The following is a 16,760-nucleotide window of genomic DNA, read 5'->3' on the forward strand; positions in this document are numbered from 1 at the left end:
AAGTGTTTTCGAGCTTCTCTACTCGGAGTTTTGTATCGACTTATGAGTTGAGTTGTTTCCGAGTTGTATACGATCGACTTATATAACCTCTTTACACCGACTTGTACCTCGTCGTTTTATCCTAACGACCATCTAGGTCGGTTCATGGGATTTTCACGTTTTGTCGAGCTTAAGTCGGCGCGTTTCGTAGAAGGACTTAGAAAATAGAAAGGAGTTTATAAGAGATATTGTAGATGAAAAAAGATCTTTATTAATTGGGGAGGTACCTTCTTGCTACTAAGGGTTTTAATAGCCTATTTTCCCTTAGCCTCTACTATGATGCCTCGTTAAAAACCCTTCTCCAGAAAAAACCCTTTAATTTTGGGAAAAAATCATGAAGTTGGGAAAAGAGTACATCAGGGAGTAGAGTTCGCTTTTAACTGTAGTACCTTTTCATATTACAAGCATGCCACGACCTTGGAAACTCAGTGCCGTTCAGGTCAGTCACTTTATAATAACCTTTTCCTAAAACTTCATTGACTTTGTATGGTCCTTTCCAATTTGCGGCGAGCTTTCCTTCTCCTGATTTGTTGACTCCAATGTCGTTTCTGATTAAGACCAAGTCATCCAGGGCAAATGTTCTTCGAATGACTTTTTTGTTGTACCTTGTAGTCATCCTTTGTTTCAATGCTGCTTCTCTTATCTGGGCATCTTCTCGGACTTCGGGAAGCAAGTCGAGCTCCTCTTTGTGCCCCCGTATGTTTCCGATCTCATCATGGAGAATTACCCTTGGGCTTTGCTCCTTGATTTCTATTGGTATCATTGCTTCCACGCCATAGACTAGTCGGAAGGGCGTTTCTCCAGTGGCGGATTGGGGCGTTGTCCTGTAGGCCCATAGCACTTGAGGGAGCTCTTCAGCCCAAACTCCTTTTGCTTCTTGCAATCTCTTCTTTAGCCCTGCCAGTATGACTTTGTTGGCTGCCTCGGCTTGCCCATTGGCTTGTGGGTGCTCCACCGAGGTGAACTGATGTTTGATTTTCATACTGGCCACTAAGCTTCTGAAGGTAGCATCGGTGAATTGGGTTCCATTATTTGTAGTAATGGAATAAGGTATCCCATATCTTGTGATGATATTTTTGTAGAGGAACCTCCGACTTCTTTGAGCGGTGATGGTGGCCAATGGTTCTGCTTCTATCCACTTTGTGAAGTAATCTATTCCCACGATCAGGTATTTGACTTGTCCTGGTGCTTGGGGAAAAGGACCTAACAAATCCATTCCCCATTTTGAAAAAGGCCATGGAGAAGTGATACTGATGAGCTCTTCTGGTGGAGCCACGTGAAAATTTGCATGCATCTGACATGGTTGACACTTTTTCACAAATTCTGTGGCATCTTTCTGCAAGGTCGGCCAGTAGAATCCAGCTCGGATTACTTTCTTGGCTAGTGACCTTGCTCCAAGATGGTTTCCGCAGATCCCACTATGTACTTCCTCCAATACCTCGGGGGTTCTTGAGGTCGGTACACACTTTAACAATGGTGTCGATATCCCCCTTCTGTAGAGGATGTTTCTCACCAAGGTGTAGTGCTGTGCTTCCCTTCGGATCTTTTTAGCTTCTTTCTCCTCTTTAGGGAGGATGTCGAATTTCATGTATTCGACTAAGGGATTCATCCATCCGAGGTTTAAACCGACTACCTCAAGTACTTCTTGTTTGTCTTCTATTTTTACTACTGAGGGTTCCTGGAGGGTTTCTTGGATCAGGCTTCTGTTGTTCCCTCCTGGTTTGGTACTTGCTAACTTGGACAGGGCGTCTGCTCTGCTGTTTAAATCCCGAGTTATGTGTTTAACCTCGGTTTCTGCAAAATGCCCAAGGTGCTCCATAGTTTTCTCTAAGTACCTCTTTATATTCGGGTCCTTTGCCTGATATTCTCCGCTTATCTGGGAGGTCACTACTTGTGAGTCGTTGTATATCATCACCTTTGTAGCACCGACCTCTTCTGCCAGCTTTAATCCAGCGATCAAGACTTCATATTCTGCCTGATTATTTGAAGCTGGAAATTCAAATTTTAGGGAAACCTCTATCTGGGTTCCTCTTTCATCTACCAATATTATGCCTGCGCCGCTTCCTGTTTTGTTGGAGGATCCGTCTACATAGAGTTCCCATGTAGTCGGTTTTTCCTCCTGATCTCCTGCGTATTCTGCAACGAAGTCGGCGAGACATTGGGCTTTGATCGCCGTCCGAGTTTCATATCTTAAGTCGAACTCGGAGAGCTCTATTGCCCATTGGACCATTCTCCCAGCAACATCCGTCTTTTGGAGGATTTGCTTCATGGGTTGGTTCGTACAGACTCTTATTGTGTGAGCCTGAAAGTAAGGTCGTAGCCTTCGTGAGGCTATTACTAAAGAGTAGGCAAACTTTTCTAGTTTGTGGTATCTTAGCTCAGGGCCTTGTAGAACTTTACTGATGAAATAAACTGGATGTTGTCCGACCTCATCTTCTCTTATTAGGGCTGATGAGACAGCCTTGTCTGCTACGGATAAGTACAGGACGAGGTCTTTTCCAGATACTGGTCGGGTCAGAATAGGAGGTTGGCTTAAAAACTTTTTGAACTCCTGGAACGCCTCCTCGCATTCAGGAGTCCATTCGAACCGGCATCCCTTTCTTAGTAAGGAGAATAGTGGAAGGGACTTTAGTGCCGATCCTGCCAAAAATCTGGAGATGGCTGCGAGTCGGCCATTCAGTTGCTGAACTTCTCTCACACAAGTCGGACTTTTCATTTCTAGGATGGCTCTACACTTATCGGGATTGGCTTCGATCCCTCTTTGTGTTAGCATAAATGCTAGAAATTTCCCTGCCTCCACCGCGAAGGCGCATTTTGCGGGATTTAGTCTCATCCCGTGCAGCCTTATGGTGTCAAAGACTTGTGAGAGGTCTGACAAGAGGTCTACTTCCTTCTTGGTTTTTACCAGCATGTTGTCGACGTATACTTCCATTAGGCTCCCCAGGTGAGGGGAAAACACTTTATTCATCAACCTTTGATATGTGGCTCCGGCATTCTTCAATCCGAATGGCATGACCACATAGCAGAAATTAGCTCTGGGTGTGATGAATGATGTTTTCTCCTGGTCGGGCTCGTACATCGGGATTTGATTATATCCCGAGTAGGCGTCCATAAATGATAAGTATTGGTACCCCGAGCTGGAGTCCACTAGGGTATCAATACTTGGTAGGGGATAAGGGTCCTTGGGACATGCCTTATTTAAGTCGGTATAGTCGACACACATTCTCCATTTGCTGTTCTGTTTTTTGACTAGCACTACATTGGCTAGCCATGTTGGGTACTTGACTTCTCTGATGAAGCCAGCTTCCAGGAGCGCCTGCACTTGCTCTTCTACTATTAGGGCTCGTTCTGGACCGAGCTTGCGTCTTCTTTGTTGTACAGGTCGGGATCCTGGATAAACCGAGAGCTTGTGGGACATGAGCTCCGGGTCTATCCCAGGCATGTCAGAGGCCTTCCAGGCAAAGAGGTCGAAATTATCTCTTAGGAGCTTGGTCAATTCTTGTTTTAGGATTTCCCCTAGGTTGGCTCCTATATGAGTATTTTTCCCTTCCTCTTTGCCGACCTGTATCTCCTCGGTTTTTCCTCCCGGTTGTGGTCGCAGCTCTTCTCTGGCCCTTGCGCCACCGAGCTCTATTGTGTGAACTTCTCTGCCCCTTCCTCTCAGGTTTAGGCTTTCATTGTAGCATTTCCTCGCCAACTTTTGGTCTCCCCTTACCGTTGCTATTCCCGCTGAGGTCGAGAATTTCATGCAGAGGTGGGAAGTGGATACCACTGCTCCGAGTCGATTAAGGGTAGCTCTGCCGATTAACGCATTATATGCTGACCCCACGTCAATGACTATGAAGTCTATACTCAGGGTCTTTGATTTTTCCTCTTTTCCAAAAGTGGTGTGAAGGGGCAAAAATTCTAGTGATTTTATTGGCGTGTCTCCTAATCCGTATAGGGTGTCGGGGTAGGCTGTTAATTCTTTCTCATCTAACCCTAGCTTGTCAAAAGCGGGCTTAAAAAGAATGTCCGCCGAGCTTCCTTGGTCTACTAGGGTTCTGTGGAGATGGGCATTTGCTAGGATCATAGTTATTACTACTGGATCATCGTGTCCAGGGATTATTCCATGCCCATCTTCTTTTGTGAATGAAATGGTAGGGAGATCGGATGACTCTTCTCCGACCTGGTAGACTCTTTTGAGATGTCTTTTGCGAGAGGATTTGGTAAGTCCCCTTCCCGCGAACCCTCTTGAGATCATATGGATATGTCTCTCTGGTGTCTGCGGTGGTGGGTCTCTTCTATTCATATCGTCTCGCTTTCTCTTTCCATGACCGTCCGACCTTTCTATGAGATATCTATCAAGCCGACCTTCTCTAGCCAGCTTTTCTATCACATTTTTAAGATCGTAACAGTCGTTTGTGGAGTGACCATATATCTTATGGTACTTACAGTAATTGCTACGGCTCCCCCCTTTTTTGTTTTTAATGGGTCTAGGGGTGGCAGTCTTTCAGTGTTACAAATCTCTCGGTATACATCCACTATAGAAACTTTCAAAGGAGTATAAGAGTGATATTTTCTTGGCCTCTCGAGACCGAGTTCTTCCTTTTTCTTGGTTTTCCTTTTCCTCTCTTTTGCTGAGGGAGGGGGCCCAGGTCGCCAACTCAAGTCTCTCAACTTGGCGTTTTCCTCCATATTGATGTACTTTTCAGCTCTTTCCTGTACATCACTTAGAGAAACGGGGTGTCTTTTAGATATGGACTGCGAGAAGGGACCTTCTCTAAGTCCATTGACTAACCCCATTTTGACTGCCTCTGTGGGCAGGTCTTGAATCTCCAAACATGCTTTGTTGAACCTTTCCATATAGGCTCGTAAAGATTTTCCGACCTCCTGTTTTATTCCCAGAAGGCTCAGTGCATGTTTCACTTTGTCTTTCTGGATTGAGAACCTCATCAAAAACTTCCTTGAGAGGTCTTCAAAACTAGTAACTGACCTCGGAGGGAGGCTATCGAACCACTTCATCGCTGCCTTCGATAGAGTGGTCGGGAAGGCCTTGCATCGTGTAGCGTCGGAAGCATCGGCTAGGTACATCTGACTTTTGAAGTTGCTCAGGTGATGCTTTGGATCCGTGGTTCCGTCGTAGAGGTCCATATCAGGGCTTTTGAAGTTCCTCGGAACTTTTGCTCTCATTATGTCCTCGTTGAAAGGATCCTCCCCACCTAAGGGCGGCTCTTCTTGTTCCTCACGGGAGTTACGACCTTTGAGGGAGGATTCTAACTTTAAGAGTTTTCTTTCTAACTCTTTTCGTCGTTCCATCTCCTCTTTTAAGCTCTTTTCAGTTTCCTTTTGTCGCTCCCGCTCTTGTTCTAACTGTTGTAGGCGGCTGTGGACTAATCCCATGAGTTCAGTTACATGGGATGGTCCTTCTTTTTCTGACTCGCGCCCTTCTGAGGAGTTTACCTTCGGGTTTTTTACTCCGGAGGTGCCTTCTCTGTGCTGATTATCAATTTCCTGGTGGAGGGTGAGGTCCATATCGTTATTGCCTGTCTCCAGATTCTCTTGCTCAGAATCGGTCTCCACATGACCTTCTTCGTCGGATCTGTCCGCCATCGGTGGATGATCTCTCGGGTCCCCGGCAACGGCGCCAATGTTATGGTGGGTAACCGGAGATTAACAGAATGGATGGCGTTGGCTGGTCCAAATGTGTGAAGGAAGAGGACTCCGAATGGATCTGCGACTCGGGAGGCTCCGTCCGACTTGTTTGTGCGAGGAGAGGGGGGTGGTACCTGCAAAGACACTCCGATGCCTAAGTTAGCAAGAGTGTGAGCAGGTCTAGAGAGTATTGGGCTTAGAGATACCTGAGGGGTGTCAGTGTATTTATAGTGGTGAGCTAATAACCACCGTTGGAGTAGTGCCATATCTTTAGGGTGTTAACCGTCCCATTATCTTAGGGAGGTTAAGATATGGCTTGATGAAGTGGTTAGAGAGATTTTAGGGGCAGTTACTCATTTGAATGAGTGTTTATCTGCCAGCTAATCTCGTGTCCAACTTCTTTAGGACAAATCGTAGTCAACACCGACTTCATAATGCGAAGGTCGGTGCTTAGCAAGGCTCAATCCTCTGGACTAAGCCTTTCTTTTGGACCTGGGCCTTTATTATTGGGTCATGGTATGAACAATATCCACATTACATCTATTTTTTTTTTAATTTTATTTTAATGTGAAATTAAACCTTGTGTATCGATTTTTTTTAATACAATGGCAGGTAGCTAATCAGGAAGAAAAAGAAGCTAGCATATATTATTTAAGCTATTTAGCATTTAGGCCTTTATAATGTTCACATTATAGTGCAATACACATAATATGAAACATATATATATAGAATTTATTCCCCCTAAATATAGAGTGTTGCATGCATGCACAAATTATATATTGGATAGAACCTTAACCATTTCTTGACGTGGCTTGCAAAAAGCAACCAAAGGTTGAGCTTTGGGCAACGTAAGCCCTATTCCCTCTGCCATGTCCACTTGATCCTCAATTTTTTCCCATTCAAAACACTGAAACAGTGCTCCTAATGCATGTCCCATAACATGTTTTGCCAAAACAGCTCCAGGGCAAGCTCGTCTTCCAACACCAAATGGAATCATATTGTAACAAACTTTACTACCATCTCCATTATCATCAAATCTTTCTGGAACAAATCTTGTAGGATCAGCCCATAAGTTAGGGTCCCTCTGCAGTGTCCACAAGTTCACAAGCAGCATTGTCCCTTTCGGTATGTCATAACCACAAACATTGCAATCACTTGAAGACTCGTGAGGTAAGAGAAGTGGTGCCACGGGGTATATGCGAAGTGTCTCAGTGATTATGTTCTGCAGGTACTTCATTTTGGAAGCGTTTGATTCATTCAAGAGTTGATCATGGCCTGCGTGTGTTTCTATCTCGTGTTGAAGCTTCTTCATTGTTTGTGGATTGTTGAGGAGAAGCGACACTGCCCATTCCATTGTAGTAGCCGAAGTTTCTGACCCAGCTATCAGCAATGCCTGGATTCTTAACAGTTTTTAAATTATAACTATTTTTAATTTTTTTATATATTTCAAACATTAAAAATATTAAAAGTTTTTTTTAATAAGTTTTAATAAATTATTTTTTTATGATATTCTAAAAAACGTATTCGTAAAACATATGCTACTATGTTAGTTAGCTCTTTTCATTTTTGAAATAATTAGTGATTGAAATCATTTTTGACCTATGATATGACATGACAACATCATCAAATCTTACAATATTTCCCCAAAATTCATTCTCTAAACCAGTCTTAGGCAACGCCTTTTGTACTATTTTTTAAAGTTCATTTATATCCAAATCCAAAAAATCATTGCCTATGCTAATATAAGCAGCGGTTATAAGTTTTTTGGCGTTAGAAGCAAATTAACATATATTTTTTCGGTTATGCTAAGAAACAAATAATATAAAATTATCTTATTTAATTTAATATTTATAATGTATGTAATATTTATTATTATTATTATATATTTTTTATATTTAAGATTATTCAATTAGTTTATCAGTAATTGATAATGAATATAAAATAAATAATAATTATATGTGAATTAAAATTTCTTTTACATGTAGAAGACAGAAGATAGGAAAAGTATAAGAAATCAAAAGTTTATCAGCCAAAAACTAAACAAAACTACATTAATTTATATTAATAATTAATTAATTTTAAATTTTTTAAATTTAAAATTTAAAAATTTTAAATTAATTAAATAAACCTAATTAAAATCTATAAAAACCTTCTTCCTTTTTTTCACATTAATTTATTCACCTCCAACAATCACAAATTCAAAAAATATATAAAAAAACATCCATTTAATATAAAAAAAAATTCTAATACTTAATAAAAGAAACATCCATATATTAATTCATAGAAATTTTAAATTTATCCAAAAATATTTAGCTGAATTTTGGCTAATATACTTTTGGTTACTAGCTTTATTCTAGAAGATATTATTGTCAAGATATGGTGATGAGAGACTTGGTAGAGATACGTCTTCTTTAATTTGGAGCGGCATATGATGTGGGGTATTTTCAGTCAATTTTTCTCATTACGTGTTATGACTTTCTCCCTCTGTTTTTCTACCTTGTCTATTCAACAATACTTTTCATTTCTTCCAACAAAAAGACAAAAGGAATGAATGATGGTGTGCGATTTACATTATTATATATGGTGATACTATCACCAAAATTTTATAATTATCTTTATATAAAGATATTTTTTAATTATTAAATTATAAATTATATAATTTAATTTTGATATAATATAAAAATATTATTTTTTTAAAGTATAACTAAATAGATAAAATATATTTTTAATACAAAATTTTTTTATAAAATATATTTTTAATATTTTCATTTAAATAGATGCCATTATATATTCGTACCACCTTTAATTTGAATTTTACCTTTGTATTTGTATAAGGTATACTTAATAATATCTCAAGAAGTGAAATGCGAATTTGCTTCATTCTCAACTCAAAAAATATAAAGAGCTACGAAGATTATCTATAATTCCAATAATTTAACCAAAAAATCAAACACGAAGTGCTTTCTGAAGCACACAGCTTGTTCCACAATACCATGCCTAGAGCCAAATGTATATATTATTTATTATATGAAAAGATATAAATAACTAATTTTAGAATTTAGATTTATAATTTAAAATTAAAAATAAAAAAAATTATAATTTAGAATTTAAAATTTAAAAAGTAATAAAATTTATTTCTAAAAATTGATTAATATTAGTTGAAAAAAGTAAATTTTTAATATTATTCTAAATTAAAATTATTAAGCATTTATCGTTATTTATTTTCTGTTTTATTGATTAACTGTTAATTTAAAAAAAAGAAATTAATTATTTAATAAAAGCGAAATATAGCGCATGCAAAAAGCCAAACCCTTATAACAATCTCTTAATAAGGTGAAGAAGAAATAAATATCTCACCAGAATGATTCCTTTCATTGTTTCATACGTGTAGAGTTCAGGTTCCTTATCTTGCAAGTCCAACATGACTTCAATCAAATTCAGTTTCCCATTATTATTATTATCACTTCTGATGCTCCTATTCCTTTGGATCTCATCAAGTAGTTTCTGAAGAAAACTATCCACCCTTTTCATCAAATTCACCATCTTCTTTTTCATGCCTTGAAAATCAATCCATTCCGGTATTGGAATGAAGTCATTCAAGCAACTAGCTTGAAGCGCCGTGAACTCCTTCATCAGAATTTGGAACTCTTTACCTTCCTCATCAATATCCTTGCCATAGTACCTTTTCCCAGATATCATCCTCAGCAGCATGTTGAAAGAGACTTCCACAAATTTTGGCCTCAGTTCTACCTATTATCATTAAGTGACCAAACCAAAAATAAAAATAAAAAAAATAAAAAAAATGAATAGAAGAATAATTTTACATAAACTTTATCTTAGTATATGGACTAATAAAGATAATAAAAATAATAGACAACATAATATATCTAAATTTGTGATACACTAAAATATATTATATATTTAAAATTTACTGATACTATGTATACATGAATTAAAATATTAGCTAACATGATATATATATTTTTTCCAAAGTTAGAAATGAAACTTGAATCGGAGATTTTTAAATAATGAGTATGGAGAGATTATGTCATTTAAATTATAGTTAGTCGGTGAAATACTATAATTGATTAGTAGCTGAAAATTTGAGTATATGAATTGAATCTCTTTGCCAAACTGGATATTATAACGTTCTACCTTTAACTTTTGAGTTTGACCACCTTTGATGCACTCTTGAAAGAGTTCCTTCAGCAACAACTGAATCTCTTCCTCACGAATGCTTTCAAACATGGCAAGACGATTGGTAGAGAAGAGCTCCAAGGTTGTTAGACGGCGGAGGCTGCGCCAGTGGTCGCCGTAGGAAGCAAATCCTATCGTCCTACTACCATAGTTGAGAAGCTTGGCGGCAAGTGTGGTGGGACGGTTTGCAAAAGTGATATCATTCTTTGTGAAACATTCTTCAATGGCGGAAGGTGAAGAGACAACAAGGACTTTTCGTGTGCCGAGTTTGAGGAACAGCATGTGGCCATATTTCTGTGTGAGGTTGTGAAAGCTTTGGTGTAAGGGTTGTTTTATGAGATGAAGGTGACCTATCATTGGTAGAGAAGGTGGACTTGGTGGTAGGTTTTTGTGTTTGCCATGGATTTGAAGAATGTATTTAGAAACAAGAAAGAAGAAGAGGAGAAATATTGAAGTAGGTATCAGCCAGTTACTTGCTTCTTCCATGTTATTGTGAAAGAAAAAAACTGTGTGGGGGAGAGTGTTTATATATTTGCTCAAGAGGAGTGTTAAAGAATTAGTAGAATTTGTGATGTATAGTTATTAATTAATTATTATCAATACACATGTACTCCTTAGCTAATTTTCGTACTGAAATTTGGGAAGATATGGACAAGCAAAGAAACTGGGTTTGGTAGTCTCGAACGGGGACCCACTTCTGCACTAATATAGGCGGCTAAAAATTTAGTGTCTTGGAAGTATTTTGTCTAGTCATGGAATTGATAGATTAATATTACCCTTAATATTTAATATATAAAAGAACAAGGTATATTTTTTATTATTAACGTTTATAAATTTTTTTAAAAATATTTTTATTATTTAATTTTATTTCTAATAATTTTTTTATTTTATCTATAATATTTTTATCTAAAATTAATATTTAGGTGTAATTTTGATACAAATAAAAAATACTAAAATAAAATTAAATGAACTAAATGTTAAAAATATTTTAAAAGAATCGCAAACGTCAAAAATAAAAAAATATATTTATACAAAAAAATAAAAAATTTTAAAATACAAATATTTAAAATTTAATTAAAAAATATTTAAAATTTAAACTCAATAAAAATTTACTTTTAGTTAATTTTATAAAAATTTATTTGACAACTTACTATAATAGTAACTGATATAATATATATCGATTAGAATTCCCTAGCATTAGTCTTTTTAAAATATAAGAAAATGCAATAAAAAAATTTGTGTTAATAGATTTCAACTACTTTTTGTGGCTTCAATTATGTCGAATTGAATTTGTCGAGCTTTTGACAATGGAATTCGGATGCTTTAGACTTACTACTTATGGTGTGTTTGGCAACCACATCAGAGATGATAGAAATGCGTTTGAATTTCTTAAAAGTTTTAGTGTTATATTTGGTAATTTTTATTTTTTTAAACACAGAAATGATTCTGCCTTTGAACCCATGTTAAGGAGAAGCTAAAATTTGTAACTTCTGCGTTTCACGTTTATAGTTGGTGGTCACCCTTAAAAAATTAGATAATTTTTTTTTTTTTACCAACCATACTCTCTATTTTCTTCTATAAAAAGGATTAATTTTTTGTAGTTCTTCTTGCTTCTTCATAATTTTTAGTTACAACTTTTTTTTATCAAAATAGTTCAGATTTGTTTTAATTACCAGCAAATTGAATATTTTAATTTTTTATTATATTTGAAGGTTGTAGTAGGCTAAGAGAAGGGGGGTTGAATCTATGCCTTCCTCTTAAGTTGCTGTTATTTCTCTTTTAAAATAAATTTGCAATTCTGATTCTATTTGAACTTAGCAGCGGAAATTTATGAGACAATTTATTTTTTGTCTCATGAATATCAGAAAACAGAACACAGCAGAGAAGAGAAAAGCTAACACCAGCAAGTATCCTGGTTCGGTTGCCTTGTGCTATGCAACCTACATCCAGTCTCCTCCACAACTATGGAAGAATTTCACTATAATTAACAGTATTACATACACCAATAACACATGATTGACTCAATCCTTTCACACTCAAGTTCTAACCTAACTTGACATTGGCTATGCTAATACCTAACTATACCTCTTAGTGCTAACCCAACTAAGAAAGGGATACCTCACGGGTACAAGATACAAGACATAAACATACCTAAAGAAATCAGAAAATAACTCTAGGCTTTTCTCTCAAGTGTATCACTCAACCTTTTTTCACTCATGACTTTTACTTGAGCTTTCTCACAATGCCTTTTCTCACAAGAAATTACAGAAAGATAAATACATTACAATCAGTAAAACATAAAGGAGATTGACTTCATCAGCAGCCTCTTTGCTATGTGCAAAACCAGATTCACAAACCTCAGATACAGTTCTTCAGTATTGGCCGAATACTTCTTTGAAAGAAAGCATTTTCCAAGTAGAGGAACTTCTTAACAGAACACTGTTCTCACTCTCTGGTTTTCTCTCCTTGCCTCTGAATGAACAGCAAGCTTCTTTTTATCTCCTTGCATGTTTCTTGGTTCTTCTTCCAAGGTCAACACCTTGAGCCTTGAGCTTCACCAACCCACAGATTCACTTTTTCACCTTAATCCCCAGAGTAGAAACTTTCCCTCTGACTTTCTCATCTTGACCGAAAGCCACAAAGCAATAACCATAGAAATCTTCTCATGGTCAACTTGATCTTAGCCATTGACAAACTACTTGGTCCTCAAGTATCACTTGTGACCGTAGATGTGAAGCAGAATAGGGCAGAGAACAACTTTCCCTTGAATGCCATTTTCGGATAGAGCAGAGAGTTGAGAAGAAGAGAAGAAGATCTGATGCATGCAAGATGAGATAGATTACCTTTAACCATAGCTTGATTTGGTTTGGATTTTCTGTTTTAGCTTTCTATGCTTCAAGCTTAAATTTTCTCTCTCTTGCTTCTTTGGTTACTAGCTAAGGGAGAAAGTTTTTTCTCTTTCTCTTTCTTACTTTTCCGAAGCCTTGATGTGACTTGATTAGAGAGGAGAGGAACGTTGCTTCTGGTAAGGCAAGATGGTGGGAAATTGAAAATCAATTTCGGGCTTGGATCGGGTTCTTCTCTACTACAGCTCGTTGGTGCCTTGCTTTGCTTCTTTGATGAATTTTGCTTGAGATGAATGACTTGAGCTTGTCTTTATTTTTCACTTACTATTCAGCCCATTAGCTGATATCTTTTGTTTGATGTTGGGCTGCTGTTACTTAATTAAGGCCTGCAACATAATAATAAATAATTAACAACATATACTCATTGATTAATTTATCAAACACTAATTATTTATTTTGCCAGAAATAATGTTTGTCATCACTAATTAATTTAGTTAATTTCTTAACTCAACAATATTTAATACTCATTTTTATATTTTATTTTTATTGTATTTTTTATTTATATTTTTTATTATATTTTTTATTTATATGATAAATATTTTTATATTATTTGTGTAGTGCTCTTTTATTCATATGACAAATGTTGTTGACTTTTTTTATAATATTTTTATTATTTTTTGTTCATATAAATTTTTTTCTATCTTTTCCTGCATTGTATTTATATTGTGTATGAAATTTTTTATTTTTTTATTTGATTTTATTGTAATTTTTTGTTCATATGATATATGTTGTTGGTTTTATGAAATTTTTATTATTTTTTATCATTTTTTTCTATTCTTTGATGTACTCTATTCTTATTTTGTATTAATTTTATCTATTTATTATAACTTTGTAATATTTGTAATTGTAATTATTATATACTACGTTTATTATCAAAATTTTGTATAATATAAATTATGATCCTATAAAAAAGGACAAATAAATAAAAAATTAATTATAAATAATAATAGAGTCATAAATAATAAAAATTTATAGTCCAAAATAATACTAAATTAAAGAGTACTGACAGTAGTAAAAAAATTATAGAATATTTTTTTTTGTTTGACATTATAAAATTTATAATACTCTCTTTCATATTTTTATTTTTTATTTTATTTATTTTATTTATATGATAAATATTTTTTATATTATTTTTGTTAGTTTTCTGATTTTGCATGTATAACAAAAAAAATATTTAGATGAATGTCTCTTTTAGTAATTTTTCATCTAAAAGTGATTTTGAGTAGTATAATCTAAACAATATTTATTTTACTATAATTAATTTTGATATAAAGATTGTCAAATATAAATCACGTTAACCCAAACTTACTTTTCATTAAAATCAATTTTATAGAATTAATTTTGTACAAACTCTCATTTGCAAACTGAAATCCAAACACACACTTACTAGAGACAAAAAAAAAACAATTAGAGAGTAAAAATAACTATAAAAGTAGATTTTTTTTAGTTTCGCAGATAAATAAACAATTGTAATAACGAGAGAAACACATACAGAGCTTTTCGTGTTAAAAAGTTTTAATATATAAAAAATCTTATAAGTTTATAGGTTTCAATGAAATTTTTTTTATTATTTGCCTTAAAAAAATTAACTAAATTATTTTTATTTGCAGTGTTAATACTCCACTTAATGAATAAGTTCTTGTTATTGTTGTTGTCATTATATTAAAATTTTATTAGAAGTATAAAAAATAAATTATACATATATTAATAAAATATCTTAAATTAAAATTAAATAATTTAGTGGTTAGTTTATTAGTCTACTTAAATAAGTGATCTAATTCAAATCACCTCTTGTGCATATACCAAGCTTAATATCATAACAGATTAATTTTTGGACTGCAGGACTAAAAGATATGTAAAAAACCAAAATATCTTAAATTAAAACAAACCAGCCTATCTAAATTACAATAAATCTATTTTTAATATATCAACACAAATTATAATGTGAGACTGTTATTTTTCAGTCAAGAACTGTATTATTCTTTCACTCTTTTAGTTTTTTCACTTTCTTGTTTTAAATATCACGAGGTAGATGAAAGAATATATATATATATATATATATATATATATATATATATATATATATATATATATATATATTCTCATCCCCAACTATACATGAGAAAAATTAATCTTTCAGGATCTGAATTTTATTTTAAAAGAATTAATAAGATGATCACTTGATCAACTCATGTTAGAGAAATATATTTTTTTTTCCACAAAAACCAAGTGACGGAATTGTGGATTTGTTTATGAACCTGATCCTTGTAGTTTTGTCATGTAATATAGCCCAAATATAGAAAATGCTGGACTTAATTTACAAAAAAAAAGACCCAAAATAGAGATAAATACGATTTTGATCCTTAATGTTGAGGGTTAGAATCGAAATCGTCCATCTTTTAATTTTCGATTTAGAATCGTCTTTAAGGTTTTTTTTCGTATTAAAATCGTCCTTTTTATTTTTTGGATAAAAATACCATCACCATTACCAACATAATTACCTCTTCACCACCACCACCACCACCAACTGCCACTCCACCACCATTATGAGCATCATCATCACCATCATCATCATCATCAACACCCACTACCACTCCACCACCACCAACATCACCACCAACGCCACTGCCGTCCCCCTCCCCCCTTTTCCCACCCCCACCCCGCGTCCCCTCCCCTCCCCCTCACTGCCTCCCCCTTCCCCCACCCAGCGTCCCACCCCTCCCCACTTTCCCCTCCCCCACCCCCACCCCGCGTCCCCTCCCCTCCCCCTCACTGCCTCCCCTTCCCCTCACCCAGCGTCCCACCCCTCCCCTTCCCCCCACCCCCACCCCGCGTCCCCTCCCCTCCCCCTCACTGCCTCCCCCTTCCCCCCACCCAGCATCCCCCCTCCCCCTCCCCCTCCCCGTATTCCCTTTCGCCACCCCCAATAAATCAACAAGCAGAAACAATAATATTCCACAACAAATCAACAAATTAACAAGCAGAAAACAACAAATAAGCAACAATAATATTCCACAACAAAAGAAGAAGAAATCCAGAAATTCACAGAAGAAGAAGAACTGGCGAGCGGCGGTGGGTCGGCGGTAAAAAGAAGAAGAAACGGGCGGCGATGCAGCGGCGGGAAGAATAAGCGGCGGGCGGCGGTGCAGCGGCGGGAAGAAGAAGAAGAAGAAGAAAGGGGCTGCAGTGTGGTGGCGAGAAGAAGAAGAAGAAGAAGAAGCGGCGGGCGGCGGTGCGTCCCCCTTCTCTCCGCCCTCCCCCACCCCTTTCTCGGCCCCCTCCCCCCTTTCTTTCTTTCTCTCCCCAGTCCCCACCCACCCCGCTTCTCTTATCCCTTTCTTTCTTTTTTTATTTTATATTTATTTTATTTTAAAATTTTATTTTATTTATTAAAATAGGAGTAGTTTAAGAATTAAATTAAAAATTTTATTTAAAAAGACGATTTTAATACGAAAAAAACTTTAAGAACGATTTTAAATCCAAAATTATAAGAGGGACGATTTCGATTCTGACCCTCAACGTTAAAGACCAAAATTGTATTTATCTCCCAAAATACTTCCAAACTATCTATAACAATATATAAAGCCAATACATAGAGTTGACCATGACTTTGGTGTCCAATTTTTTTGGACTATATTAATCCTACAATAAACTATTTAATAAAGCAAATTATAAGGACAAAATAGACATAAAATTTGTTTTAAAAAATCTAATAACTTCCCACTAAAATAAAAACAGTTTTGTTACTTCTATTAACTTCCCACTAAAATGAAAACAGTTTTGTTACTTCTATAAATATAACAACGCATCTTCCATTGCCTCCATCCACTGCAGTTTGGATTTTACTTTTCTATATTTTTCTTGCTGTTCTGTTCTTCTCCTTTCTTTAACATTCTCGCCTCCATCCTCTTCCATTGCATTCATCCATTGCAGTTGCAAATTTCAGAGTTACTACTTTTACGCATAACATTCACTTATATCTCT

The 16,760-nt window shown here is 35.8% G+C and overlaps 1 protein-coding gene across 1 annotated transcript; it reads right to left on the bottom strand.

The window, feature by feature from the left end:
* Window positions 1–6,296: 6,296 nt before the first annotated feature.
* On the bottom strand, window positions 6,297–10,662 carry LOC112789279 (cytochrome P450 81Q32). The gene is made up of 3 exons (XM_025831123.3): window positions 9,829–10,662; window positions 9,031–9,423; window positions 6,297–7,066 (listed from the first exon to the last, which is right to left on the bottom strand). Exons 1-3 carry the CDS (start codon window positions 10,354–10,356, stop codon window positions 6,446–6,448), a joined length of 1,542 nt encoding a protein of 513 aa, XP_025686908.1. The 5' UTR covers window positions 10,357–10,662; the 3' UTR covers window positions 6,297–6,445.
* Between the last annotated feature and the right edge of the window lie 6,098 nt (window positions 10,663–16,760).

Source organism: Arachis hypogaea, chromosome 3 (assembly GCF_003086295.3).
Source record: "Arachis hypogaea cultivar Tifrunner chromosome 3, arahy.Tifrunner.gnm2.J5K5, whole genome shotgun sequence".
NCBI lineage: Eukaryota > Viridiplantae > Streptophyta > Magnoliopsida > Fabales > Fabaceae > Arachis > Arachis hypogaea.